Source organism: Sceloporus occidentalis, unplaced genomic scaffold (genome assembly GCF_023333645.1).
Source record: "Sceloporus occidentalis isolate IW3139 unplaced genomic scaffold, rSceOcc1.0.p SCAF_319, whole genome shotgun sequence".
Taxonomy (NCBI): Eukaryota; Metazoa; Chordata; class Lepidosauria; order Squamata; family Phrynosomatidae; genus Sceloporus; species Sceloporus occidentalis.
In genome coordinates, this window is record NW_028317299.1 from 297,627 (window position 1) to 310,825 (window position 13,199).

Sequence of the window (13,199 nt, forward strand, 5' to 3'; positions counted from 1 at the left end):
TGTAGGAAATGTATTCATGACTCTCAGTAAAGTAAAACATGATGCGGAATTTCTATATTTATATATATGTTGGGAGATCTAGAATTACCTGTTCTTGCTAGGTAAAAATATTAAAAGAAGTAAAAAAATGCAAAAACAAGTGTCAGTGAGTAAAAAACAACTCATGAAATGGGCCTATAATTAACTAAACAGATAATAAAACATATGTCTGTGTAGTCCTTGATGGGAAAAGAACAAGGCAAACATATGTTCCTCTCATCTGGGGCACAAAGGGTTACATATTTGTGGACCAGCATAGTTTTTTTTTGCATTGTGCTCCCAATTTGTTCTATTTAAGCCTGATTTACAACAGGTCAAGTAATTTCTCTTCCCTTGATGTAAACACAGATTAGTTATCACCAACCACTGGATGGAGATAGAGGTTATGAAATAAAATCATTCCATTAAAGTACATTGAGATTAATGAGACTATTTAAATGCCTTTGCCAGTTCTTCTGTGTGATAGCATTTTGTGATGACATCATTGGAGCATTCAGAATATTGTGATATATGAATTACTTTGCCAGGGTTTAGAGTCAGAGAGGCACAGAACGAATTGGCAGAGTTTCAAGTACCTTTGCACATATAAAGTATTATGCTGAGAGTCTTGCCAACCAATCACTTGGTGCCTGCATCTGTGATCAGAAGTAATGGTTATTGCAATTCAGGGAGATTGGAGGAATATCAGGTGACATAACATAGAAATAAAATAAGATTTCCAAGGAGTAGTCATTTACCAAGGAGATGCTAAATTTTTACTCAGTTGAGTTACTTGCTTATATTAGAGCCAGGCCGTATTATAATAACTCACACAGTTGTGTGAAAAATAAAGTGCACCCTCTTTGAATCCTGTGGTTTTACATATCAGGACAAAATAACAATCTTCTGTTCCTTAGCAGGTCTAAAAATTAGGGAAATACAACCACATATGAACAATAACACTTGACATATTATAGCGTGTCATGACTTATTCAACAAAAATAAATCCAAAATGGAGAAGCCATGTGTGAAAAACTGGCTTCTCTATTTTGGCTTTATTTTTGTTGAATAAATCATAACACGGTGTACTATGTCATGAGTTGTTGTTCATCTGAGGTTGTATTTACCCAACTCTGCTAAGGAACAGATTGATGATTGTTTATCATGTCCTGATATGTAAAACCATAGAATTCAAAGAGGGTCTACTTTCTTTTTTGCACCATTGTGTATATATTCACAAAAATGCCCCCAGCACTAAGGTCCTCCAAACAACTAAAACCAGGGCTTTAATGTAGTATATATATGCACACACACAATGCAGAGGACAAGCTTTGCAACCATCAAGAATCCCTTAATTTAAGGCACTTATAATATTAACGCTCACTCCACAGTATTCTCCTGCCCTCTACTTCGTTCCCTGTGGTGCTGATCAATACAGGCTTAAGTTACTGTGGCTAAACTAGTAATGGTTTGTGCAGCCAGATTATACACACCACATCTGAATGCTTTATAGAGAACATAAGAACCCAGACATAACCCTATAAATGATCAAATATTTGACGTAGTGGCGGCCGAAGCTAAATATGGCCATATAGCGTGACGGAATCCCCAATATTTATGCCTCAGTGTTTTTTGATACACGCTGAAGTCTTGCTTTGTTTTGAGTACGTTTGTCTCCAAAACTGAAAGCATCAGAATTGTTGAGAAATGAATTGAAAATATATTTTTTTGTACATTCTTAAAGTTTTCTTACCTGGTTGAACCCTTAGATAATATGTCCCACAGCACTGGTACGAGGGTTGAACTGGATACAGAATCCCGCTGCAGCAATCCACAGGATCCAGGCCAGACACAACGTAGTGATCTCCACAACACCGATATCCAGATCTCCTGTCATGTAGGACCCCACTGCAGCATGCCTAGTGATTTAAACAAGACGGCTTACCTGCTGAATGAGTGTTTAATAAAGTATATGGGACCCTGCAGCCATCATATGCACTTTAATGCATATGCCAGCTCCAAGGACCCCTTGTAAATGCATGAATATACGTATGGCTTTTCGGTGTATGTCCCACAAATACTTATATTTAGTCAAGAATGTAGAGTCACGTTTATTGTATCTTATTTTATACGGAAACAACATGAGCAGCTTCTTTACTTATAAGACTCAATAGTATAAAGAGGATACATTTCCTACAGCCTGTTGTAACTTAAACTAGACAATACAATTATTTTCCAGCCCTTTTTTTCTGTGACACACGATTGTTTAGGCTTTTAGAAAAACTAGAGTTTATAACACTAAGGAAATACAAGATAATAGGTTGCTAGGCTGCAATGAAACCAGGGGCTTCATTAAATGGAAACGCATTTAGTTTGATGACATCATAGCATCTACTGGAGGCGACATTCTTGTGGGAGGTGTTGTGAAGGGTTAAAAAGTTACAAGCTGTTTGCCGATTTCACTTAAACAAACTTTGGCAGATAAGAACCAATCAGCCCCAGCCGTGTATTTACCTTTGCCACTAGCCAAGCTCTGATGCGTTCACTATGGGGTATGACATCATAAATATGATGCATAGTGCCTTTTAATGTAGTCTATGGAGGCTCTCCATAGGGAAGATCTCCCCTGTAACAAGCCTACTGGGCATCAACACATCGGGAGCCTGATGACCCAAGAGGGCAACCTGCCGCCCCCTGGATCTGCCACCTAGGTCAGGATCTGTCACTGTTCAGCCCATCTAGTCTGCCTGTTTTGCCTGATCTCAAGAATCAAACCTTAATCAGTCCTTGGCCTCATCTTATGGATAGCCATATGCCTATCTCTTGCTCTACCACCTCTGCTGGGAGGCTGTTCCGCTTATACTACCGCCCTTTCAGTAACGTAAAAACCTTTAAACATGGCTGTTCCTGACCTCCATACACTACGCTTTCAGACTCAACAGCATCAAACCTGTTCAAGCATTCAGAGAATCACAGTCTACACAGTCTATAGGAGATCACTTATAACTGTAAATAACAGATCCAAATACCTTCTAATTTCTAACGTATCACACAAAGCGTTATTTCCAGAGATGGGCATGTCTAGTTTTCTACCTGCCATTCACAAAAAATAAAATCAAAACTAAGGTTCACAAAAAAGAAAACCAGCAGACTTTGCAATATAGTTTCCCCTCCATGCGAAATCGTAGGATCATCTGTTTTCAATGTGAAGGGTACAGAACCAGAGATAGCCAAAAAACAGACTGCTGAGGTGTCCAAATTCAATTACGGGCCTTGACGCTGACTTGAGAAATTCAGTTTATTAAATTAGGTATTCAGAGCAAACAGCTATATTCCTGCGAATCATCGGATGCGTTTCATCGTCTCTGCTCTATTGGCAATTTAACCGCTAATACCACAAACATTTGTTCGCACAATTATGACTCTGTGTGCAATCCATTTGGCACTAAATCACGCCGTACAAGTCAACTGGCACGTACGTGGAAACAGTCTTGAGATTCAGCCCAAAGTGTTCAGTTGGTTAGAACATAAAAGTAATAAATATATAAAAAGTCCTCATTTTCTAATAGCCTGGTTTAGCCATAAAGGGAACGGCTGTAATTGTGTTAATAGGGTATAAAGAGACGAAACTTTGATCCAGTCTGTGAGGTCTTCCCATTTGACATCATAATCACATTTATAAACAGCAGGATTGCAAAACGGCAAAATGTAATGCAGAATCGCTGTGGATCATGAAGCAAAGGGAAATATACTTTTCACGGACCCTGCTAGCATGCGATATTTCGGTAAGAAACTAGATTTAGAGACGGGATTACAACTCACATCACTAGTAGCCATCCACTGAGCAACTACATGCAAGGGTCGGGCACCTGGCGTTGAGCCATCTTTTGCTTTTTGTACATTAAGGGCGTTTTTAAGCAGAATATAGATCTAAAAAAATATACATTATAGCGGTATAATATTATTAGAAATCATTATCTCGAGATAATACGGGGTTAACACTGTAATTGCTTTATTGAAAATCAATTTGCTTCAAGTCACAAGTGGGTGCTTGTTTACTTGACAAGTAGCAGCAGCTTTGGCGCCAGGATTTCAAAAGGTCCGTAAGAGTGACTCCATTGGTCACCGGCAGTGAGCTCCTCTGGCCTCAACCAATGAAGGGCAGCTTCTCTTCATTGACTGATGCCAGGCGAGCCCCCCACCGGCGACCAATAGAATCACTCTTAAATCCTGCCTTCCTCTGTTAATTGCCGTCTCCCTGGCAAGTTTGTGGAGTCCGCTAATAGCCCGGTCAGTTGTCTCCGTGGCGTTACCGTTGACGAATCAGTCCATTATTTTATTAGGTGAAATTGTGCCATCACCCAGTGTTTTTTTGCATCATTTGTCAGCAGCAGCCGCTCGTGGATTCCTGCCCTGCGCTCGCCTATATCCATCTAGAACCTAAACAGCCTTTAATATAAGAATTAATCTGCAAAAATACAATAATTTTAAAATACACCTGACAAATTATAGCAGGTGCTCTCGCCGTTACTTGTCAAGTAAACAAGCACCCACTTGTGACTTGAAGCAAATTGATTTTCAATAAAGCGGAATCAAGTGATTTAACCAGGCAATTTAATCCAACGGCGGAGCCAGCCTTCAGATTTACTCTACTATAAATAATTATACAAAAAACTGATACAAGAAAGGTAATTGCTTTCTTTTACAACGTGGTAATCTCCCGTTCACTGATTTTGAGAGATCTAATGATCTGCAGTATTTCACTTTTAGTGAGGATTCAGGCTCAACGGATATAGAGCTGGGAAAAAAATGGGGTAGTTGATAAATTAATCTGACGCTACTGAGCATGTGTATTTTTCCTTAAAAATACATTAATAATTCAACTGAATTTCTGCTTACACATAAGATCACGAATGCTTTAAATAGATGTTAATGTTATGGGGTTTGGGTATTTTCATGTTTTATTTTCAATGCCCATTGAAATATGATGGTGCTATAAAAATCACATAATAATAATAATAATAATAATAATAATAATAATAGTTTATACAAATAATAAAAGTGTAAAAATATACATAATTATCAGGAAAGAGAAGGTTCACAAAATGAAACCTAGCAAGATAAAAAAAAAAATGTAAAAAAATATTATATATATATATATATATATATTCAAATGTGTCCCGAGGAATCATTCATTTAAAATAAAGTATTTTAATTAAATTAAATTCATGATAAATGCATAAAGTGGTGTTTTAACCACATTTATTAAATTACCTGAGTTTCTGGGCTGTAGCAGGTATCTCCACAAATGTCTTCATTCTTTCTACACCTGTGGTATACACAAGACGTAATTCCAAAACTACACGTGTAGAAGGTTTTTCGCCGCACGTCAAAGCCGAGAAGGATTCCATTCGGCTGTCCTGGTGAAGCCCAAGAAATCTCCACCGATCTGTGGAAAGAAGTAATAAAAAAAACATTTTTGTGTGAAAAGTATACCATTTTTAGAGATTAAAAAAGTAACATTTTTTAACGTGGTTTAGCATTCGAGATGCCATTATATGGACACTCCAGCCATCATCACTTTAATGCATATGATAGCTGAGTGGTCCCTTTAAGTTTACATATAGCCCCCGTGCGATTCTGCAGAACCCCCACATTTGCATTTGGCCCTTTTGGCCCCATGATACTTGCTTCAGCCGTACACATCTCCTGATGTGATATACTTGTAGCCAGGCTGCTCCAGCGCTGGGTCAGTGAGGGTGCTATCCTGCCACTGCAGCAGCCAATCAGTGCGCAAAACATCAGGACTCAGGGAGGCAGTCTTCTGCAGCTTTAGTGCTGCAGCTTCTACTAAGGGTAAGTGTTTTTTCCCCCTAGGTTTCCAGAATGCACGTCAAAGTACATACAAAGTGCTTTTTTCTTAGCCTGTGCATAGAAAATACTGTTTACCCAGCACACATCTGACTTCTTCTTCCTAACTGGTTACTTAATTTATTGTACATCTTAAAAATAAGAACAAAACTTAGGCTGGTGTACCACTTTAGAATAATCATACATGGGTCCCTGAGCATAAAAACGTAGTGTGCAGACGCGCATACTGTGGCCTTAAAGTGCCAGGGCTAACCCGTCATGGCCCGTCTTATCCTGGACCCAGCCACTAGGTGAGAATGCTATGGATTTATGACACCTGATGCACAATAATGACTCTCGAATGACATAATAGCTTCTCCAAGATGGGGGCCTGATAAATTAAGCAGATACTTAAGAAGCTTTTATTGTACCTTGGTAGCTAATGCATCCCCACAATTCTTGCAGTTACCCTACTGGTTATACATTTAGTGAAAAAATATTATTATGAGTATTATTAGTATTATTTTACCTGCATCATTCAAAGAGCATCTGTTAATTTACTAGACATACAAGCAGGATATATATATATATATATATAGTGTATTAATTCACTTATTTTTATGTAGAACATTTAACTATATATGCCATATTCAGTGAAAGTCATTCTACTATTTAAAGGGCCAGTGACATAAAAATTTGTTCTCAGGGACCTTTGAAACAAACAATGATCACCCTTTTAAGCTTTATTTTTTTATCTAAGTGTCCAAAACCGAAAAATGTTATTAACAAAAAAAAATAGCAATTTGTAAATTTCTCCTCTCTGTTGATTTTTCTTTTTTTTTTTTTTAAACCGTGAATTTAAATTAAAGCTCTGCATCCCATTGTTCACATGATATATGGAGGTGCTTGTTACATTGTCTCCTAAGTTAAAGGAAGACAGATATTTTTTATACGACACAGTCCCTTCATACTCTGAGATCGGAATTAATGAATTACCTATTGATTAAATTTCCCTCTAGCAAATCCACCATGGCAAATAAATGAACTACTAAGGCATGCGTAGGCCAAGACCAGGCATGTCAGGGCAATCGATCAGCAGTTAGTATTCTTTCGGGATATAAGAACCGTTGATAATAATATGACATGGAGGGAAAGGAATGTTAAAACAGCTCTTCTGGCTGAAAACACAAGACATTTACAAAGTGCAGCTCATCCTTTTTGCATTTAAGAACCTAACCAGTTCCGTTGCAGGGAGAAAGGGATGTTTATGGGTAGGGGTTTTTGTTTATAAGTCATATTTAAAAAGGTTGTGGATTAAAGACATTTTTCCCCCATCAGTCTATAAAGATATTGTGCGTAAGTGTTTCTATTAGACAAAAGTTTGGGGTCACTAGGAAACGTCTTTGTTTTTTACAGAAGATTTTGTTCATTAAAATAACATGAAATGGATCAGAAATCCAGCACAGACGGGGTTAATGTTGTAAATGACTATTGTAGCTGGAAACGGCTGATTTTTAATGGAATATGTTCATAGGCGTACAGAGGCCCTTTATCACTCCCATCACTCCTGTGTCCCAATGGCCCTTTATCACTCCCATCACTCCTGTGTCCCAATGGCCCTTTATCACTCCCATCACTCCTGGGTTCCAATGGCCCTTTATCACTCCCATCACTCCTGGGTTCCAATGGCACGTTGAGTTCGCTGATCCAAGTTTAAGTTTAAAAGGCTAATTGATCGTTAGAAAACCCTTTTACAATTATGTTACAACTAGAAATGGTCATGTATATATATATATATATATGTAGATATACATTTAAATAGCATACAGGGCACAAAAAGACCTATTAATTACGCTAGTGGATCAGCAATAACATGTATAGGTCAAGAAAGAAAGAAAAATGTTTTGAGACTTTACAATGCACAAATAACTCGAACTCTCTCGGAGGGATCAGGGGAGATGCTTCTACATGCTGTGCACGCTTCAGGAAAGGTGTCATGGAGTATAACGTGAATCGGGTTTCCTTCTCTCAACCTCAAGGCATGAAGGTTCCAAACCTCTAGGAAATGTGGAAGTATGTTAAATAAAAGTTGTTGATAGGGTAATATGGAAATAATGCAGGTGGTCATTGGGGACTAAATTGGTTTTGAGAAGGAGCAAAATGTTGGGGAGGATGAGGGACACAACATTTGTGAAGAAAAGATAAATTGGGGAAGAGGAAAGAGGGTAGATGGAAGGCTTGTGAAGGACAGTAGTTAATACATGGGCTAAATGGCAATGGAGGAGAGGTAAAGTAAACTGGGGGGGAAAATGGATGCACTTTGTCCCTTATCATTGTTGTATCACTGGCCGATTATCACACTACACAATAACTAATGAAAGAACAGGGCTCTGAGGAGCAAAGATGAGCCTTGGTAGCCTCTTCCTTCCCTTACTATTTCTCCTCCATCTTGTTTGTTTGTCAAGACATAATGCGTCACTGGGAGAACAAATGGTGAACGGCTCCAAAGGAAGCAAAGTTAATTACAGGGGAAGTATCTGACCGGGGCCGGCCGAAGACTTAACGCCACCTGGGGCGAAGTTTAAAATGCCGCCCCCCGCCGACGCCGGGGGGGGGGCGGCATTATCTACCCCCACCCCCACCGGTACTTACCCTTAAACAGTCCTGCGGCGAGTCTCCCTGTGCTGCCACGGTGCCGGCTTGTAATGCTGAGCGCCGGAAATTCACGTCACTTCCGGCGCTCTGCATTACAAGCCGGCACAGAGACCGAACAGGGAAACTCGCAGCAGAGGAAAGAGAGAGGGGCGCCGAGCGGGTAAGCGAAAACCACTCGGTGCCCCTCTCTCTCTCTCCTCCGCTTCAAAAAAACCAAAAAAAAAACCGCTTGGGGCGGCAAAGTGCCGCCCCTTCTGAAGTGCCGCCTGGCCGGCCCTGTATCTGACCAAATTCTTTCAGAATCAGAAAATAAAGAATATAGCGTTATAGACAATTTCTCGGCAAAACCAGCCAATAAGTATTCCAACGTTTAAACTCAAATGCAAAGGTGTCTTCATCGGAGCTGAAAAAATTATTGGGTTACGTATTCCAGCTCTTCTAGATTGTAAGCTCATTTGAACATGGCCCTGGTAACCTTTTGCTTCTGTCTGGTGCTTACCTGGAGTTGACGCTCTTTATAATCGGTGATGATATGTTACTGGGCTCATTTTCAACCGTGGTAACTTTGGTGCTGTTGCTTTTGGTACAAGCATACACCGTACACACTTCAACCTATAGAGAGATCAAAGTTCAATAGCTGCTGCTCAGAACATTCCTAATAAAATACTATTTTTATTTTACTTTCACACTTACTAATGATCTTCTACCTGTTTAATTGGTACGCAAGCTAAATTTCCATTGGGTATTTCATAGCCATTAACTTACAAAGGTAACCCACCGGAGATACTAAGTAACAGCATTTATATAGAAAGCAGCTACTCATCCACTTGGCCATGATTTAAAGCGTTAGGCCGTCTAAATTATATTCACTGCTCAATTTCTATATCATAAATAGCACTAACTCACAGACCAAGAGAAGCCAAACGTATAAAAAGCACACAAACAACCTCTTCAACGGTTAATAATTTTAACAAAATGAAACATGGAATCTGACGGCAGATAACAACCATTTGGCCCCCGTCTACTCTGCCCTTTATTCTTCATGTAAGGATTCAAACCTTAATCAGTCGTTGGTCTCGTCCCATCCCAATGCGTGTTTAAATCCCCTCACTGTATTACCCTCTACCACTTCTGCTGGGAGATGTTCCATTTATCTACCACCAACTCAGTAAAGTAAAAAACAAACAAACACATAGAATAAAAAGAAAACCCTTTAAATCAAAAAAACTTTTTTTGAAAAAAAAAAAAAAGTATATAATAAATAACGATTACTAATTACCAACCTGAATGTTGTACACTGTGTACGGTAACAGGTCCTCAAGAATATAGGCACCAGGTGAGCTCATTCCTGTCCGATAGACCTTATTATTTACATGGATTGAATATTCTGTGACGGCGCCATTTGGGTTAGAAGGCGATGTCCAGATCACACGCGCAGCTGTACGGCTGACGATGTCAACCTCTGGAGGGAACATACCCTCAGGCTCTGGAAGTAATAAAAGGCAATAATGAATAAACTCCAGCTGTCTGCATGGAAGACCTTGTTTAACCAAATGCAGATTAGTATTTAGGTTCTAGAAAATGTTTTTGCAATTCATCAGCTTTCCCTCAGACGAAGCTATCACAGCCTGCCGTCCAACACTAAATTGGTTTCATATTATATTCTCAGCCAGAGACCATGGATAGTTGTTGGTGGACTGTATTATGTCACCAACATGGTGTTAATCTACTATAACGCGCGTGGCCGCTGGGATATTATATGAATTATGGACACGTCCGATTGCGAGACAATTAGCCGTTACATCCAGTTTTGAAATCATTATACTGTGATATGGGACAAAATTAGAGTTCCGAGCCACTTAGAAAAGAATTCTGCTCCGATAATACGGAATTGAAGTTGAATTGACTTTGACCTGAAGAACATCTTGAATTTCATCTTCCAAATCACATGAAGCAATAGTATGGTATTATCATTAGGTAAATGATCTCGGATGTTGATTATCAAAGATAATAAAGGAATTTGACATTTCTGTATATAGATATTTTTTTAAAAAATCATTGTGTTAAATGACATGAATGTTGTAGAACATCAAAAAGAACTATGTGGGGCCATTTCTTGAGCATGCCATGGCCTTTTTTCAACGACCGGGAACACTTGCCTTGGAGGTAATGATATTATAATGTTTATAATGAGTTTTTATAAAGTTAGAACATTAGATAGAACATGCCAGATAGATTTTTTTTTTGGTATCCCAACCTCTTGAAATAGCTAAGCTTGAATCCAAAATCTTAACGACGCCGTAATGGCTTCCAGTATGCCTGTCATGTTAATAGCGCACTGCCTCACAGAACAAATCTTTACAAAAATGTTAATTGTTTCCGAATTTGACCGTTTATCGACAGTAAGGTCTGGTCCAAAGCACTATTGCCGTGAACGGTCTTATTCATAGTAGAGTAAGTTCAGGCAGGGCTAATATCCACTAATACATCTTTCAGCTCTTTTCCCTGTGGGCTGTTTATTGATCTATTTTCTAAAGTCAACGAGCACTTAAGCGCCGTAACATTTTAGACCATTTTAGACCTTTTTTTTTTTTTTTTTCTTTCCCCCCCATTTAATAAAATGACATTTTGAAAATGAAGGCTGACTGATTTCAACCTTGCAAAATCAATCCATTTAGTTCTCAGATTTGGAAAAGCGTTCTGGTTGTCAGGACTCACCTCCATCCAACGTCGTCACTTGGGCAAAGTCGCTGCCTGTAGTATAGGCCCCGTTGGACACCTGGAGACGCAGAAGATATTCTGTGTTTGGGTACAATCCTCCGATTGTGGCCGAGTTCACATCTGCTGCGAAAGTCAGAGTCTTCTCAAAACCCGATGAATTCAAGAGCAGAGTGTAACGTTCTACATCTCCCTGCAAATCTTGCAGAGCTAGGAATGAACAAAAAAATTATTAATTTTTTTTCCCATTTTATATTATTCTAAAGAGTATTTGCCAAAAAGGTGAGAAATATCCGCAAGTTGTGCTTAAAGTCTAGATGTTCAACTGGTCTGCCAAGATTTTTTTTTTTATATAGTTACAGTTACATTATAGTAACATCACGTTTGCTTGAAGATGGCAGCCACATCTAAGTTCCCCGTAGGGATTCCCTATGTCCCTTTTTGGAAGAGAGGCATAGTAAGAGTAGAGGCTTTACAATAGGTTTATTGTTTGCTGCTTACATTTTTTCTGAATAAACCACTTACTATTTTTTGCATCCGCTTCCAGACAATGCTCATCTTACAATACATTTTATTTAATAGCCTTTGGGGCTTATACATTAAAAAAGTGATTTAGGTGCAATGATTTAAATATGGTCTTATCGCCTGGGTGAAGCCAGCTAATGTGAGGCATGGCTGGCTGAAAATGGATGAAGAAAGGTATCGGAAATGAGTTATGCCGGGCAGGGTGCGGGGTTGGCAATACCCCCTAACTGGAAATCAAAAGGACTGAACCTTTAAAGATCATTCTTAGCAGCTCTGTCATTTTATTCTTTCCTCTAAAGATTGAATTATGTAAATAAAACACAAAACCTTAAGAAGCTTTTTCCGCTTCTATGGCAACAACCTATCAGCAACAAATGCTGAATTTAGTTACAAAACTCTAGGCTAGGCACCTCCTATATTTTTATCTGTAAAATAAAGACTTGAGAATTGCGCAACAACAAATGGTGTGATATACTTACAGGGTTTGGACCACGTTACTTCGATGGCTGTGTGGTTAACAGGCAGTGCCTTAATGCTGCATCCTTTTTTGGGGGGTCCGGCCATTGTAGTCACAGTTACATTCGGACCGCTTGTGTATCCCACAGCGTTATGGACAATCAGTCTGTATTCATACGATGTATACCTATAGAAACAGTTGTATGTCAGGTTGTCAGGTGACAGATTTGGATTGCAGAACATACATGAATTCAATATTTCCCTTAATTTCTATTAAGTACCTATATTGCCTGATATATATATATATAAATATATATATATGTGTGTGTGTATCTATATACAGTGTATAAATATATATATATATATATATATATATATATATATATATATATATAGCACCATCATTATTTGAAGCCTTTATTAACTTGGAGCGTACAGATGTGCCACTAGCTGACAATATTGACAACATCAACTATCAACCACATAGCTCGTTTTAAATATCAGGCAAAAAAAAAAAGTGATGTGTAAAAATAACAAAAATTAATAAATCTTATGGGGGATCTTTCATTTACATGATCAAAACCAAACAGGTTTTCTGGAATAGAACCCTGTAACTTCAGTGACCTTATATTAATAATACCATAAAACCTGATAAATATGTTTTATATATGCTAGGATAATTAAGACGTTCACGAGCACACTAAGCACAATAGCTAAAAATAAGAATAATACATTTTTGTCTGTACATATGCTAGGTAATTTTTTTTCATTTTTTTGGGTTGCTATTAAAAAAAAGGCAATATAATAAAAAAAAAAAATGCTTTTTTAAACTAAATTATTTTAAAAATAAATGTTTTAATCCCTTAAATTCCAGCAAGGTTTCGATCACATGTAACTAACTGGAGACGCGCCAGCTTCCATAAGATTAACGGTTCAGTGTACTCTATTCTTTACCAATGCATGGTATGTGCTGATGG

At 38.4% G+C, this 13,199-nt stretch overlaps 1 protein-coding gene across 1 annotated transcript in view; it reads right to left on the bottom strand.

Moving 5' to 3' along the window:
* The window catches only part of LOC149274819 (usherin-like), a 287,860-nt gene that overhangs the window by 79,097 nt on the left and 195,564 nt on the right, over positions 1 to 13,199 (bottom strand). Inside the window, exons 43-49 of the mRNA XM_089505229.1 lie at positions 12,246 to 12,409; positions 11,242 to 11,451; positions 9,807 to 10,009; positions 9,023 to 9,135; positions 5,293 to 5,467; positions 3,841 to 3,948; positions 1,772 to 1,937 (exon numbers count right to left, since the gene is read on the bottom strand). Coding sequence (XP_089361355.1) covers positions 1,772 to 1,937; positions 3,841 to 3,948; positions 5,293 to 5,467; positions 9,023 to 9,135; positions 9,807 to 10,009; positions 11,242 to 11,451; positions 12,246 to 12,409 — 1,139 coding nt within the window. The remainder of the gene's footprint in view (positions 1 to 1,771; positions 1,938 to 3,840; positions 3,949 to 5,292; positions 5,468 to 9,022; positions 9,136 to 9,806; positions 10,010 to 11,241; positions 11,452 to 12,245; positions 12,410 to 13,199) is intronic.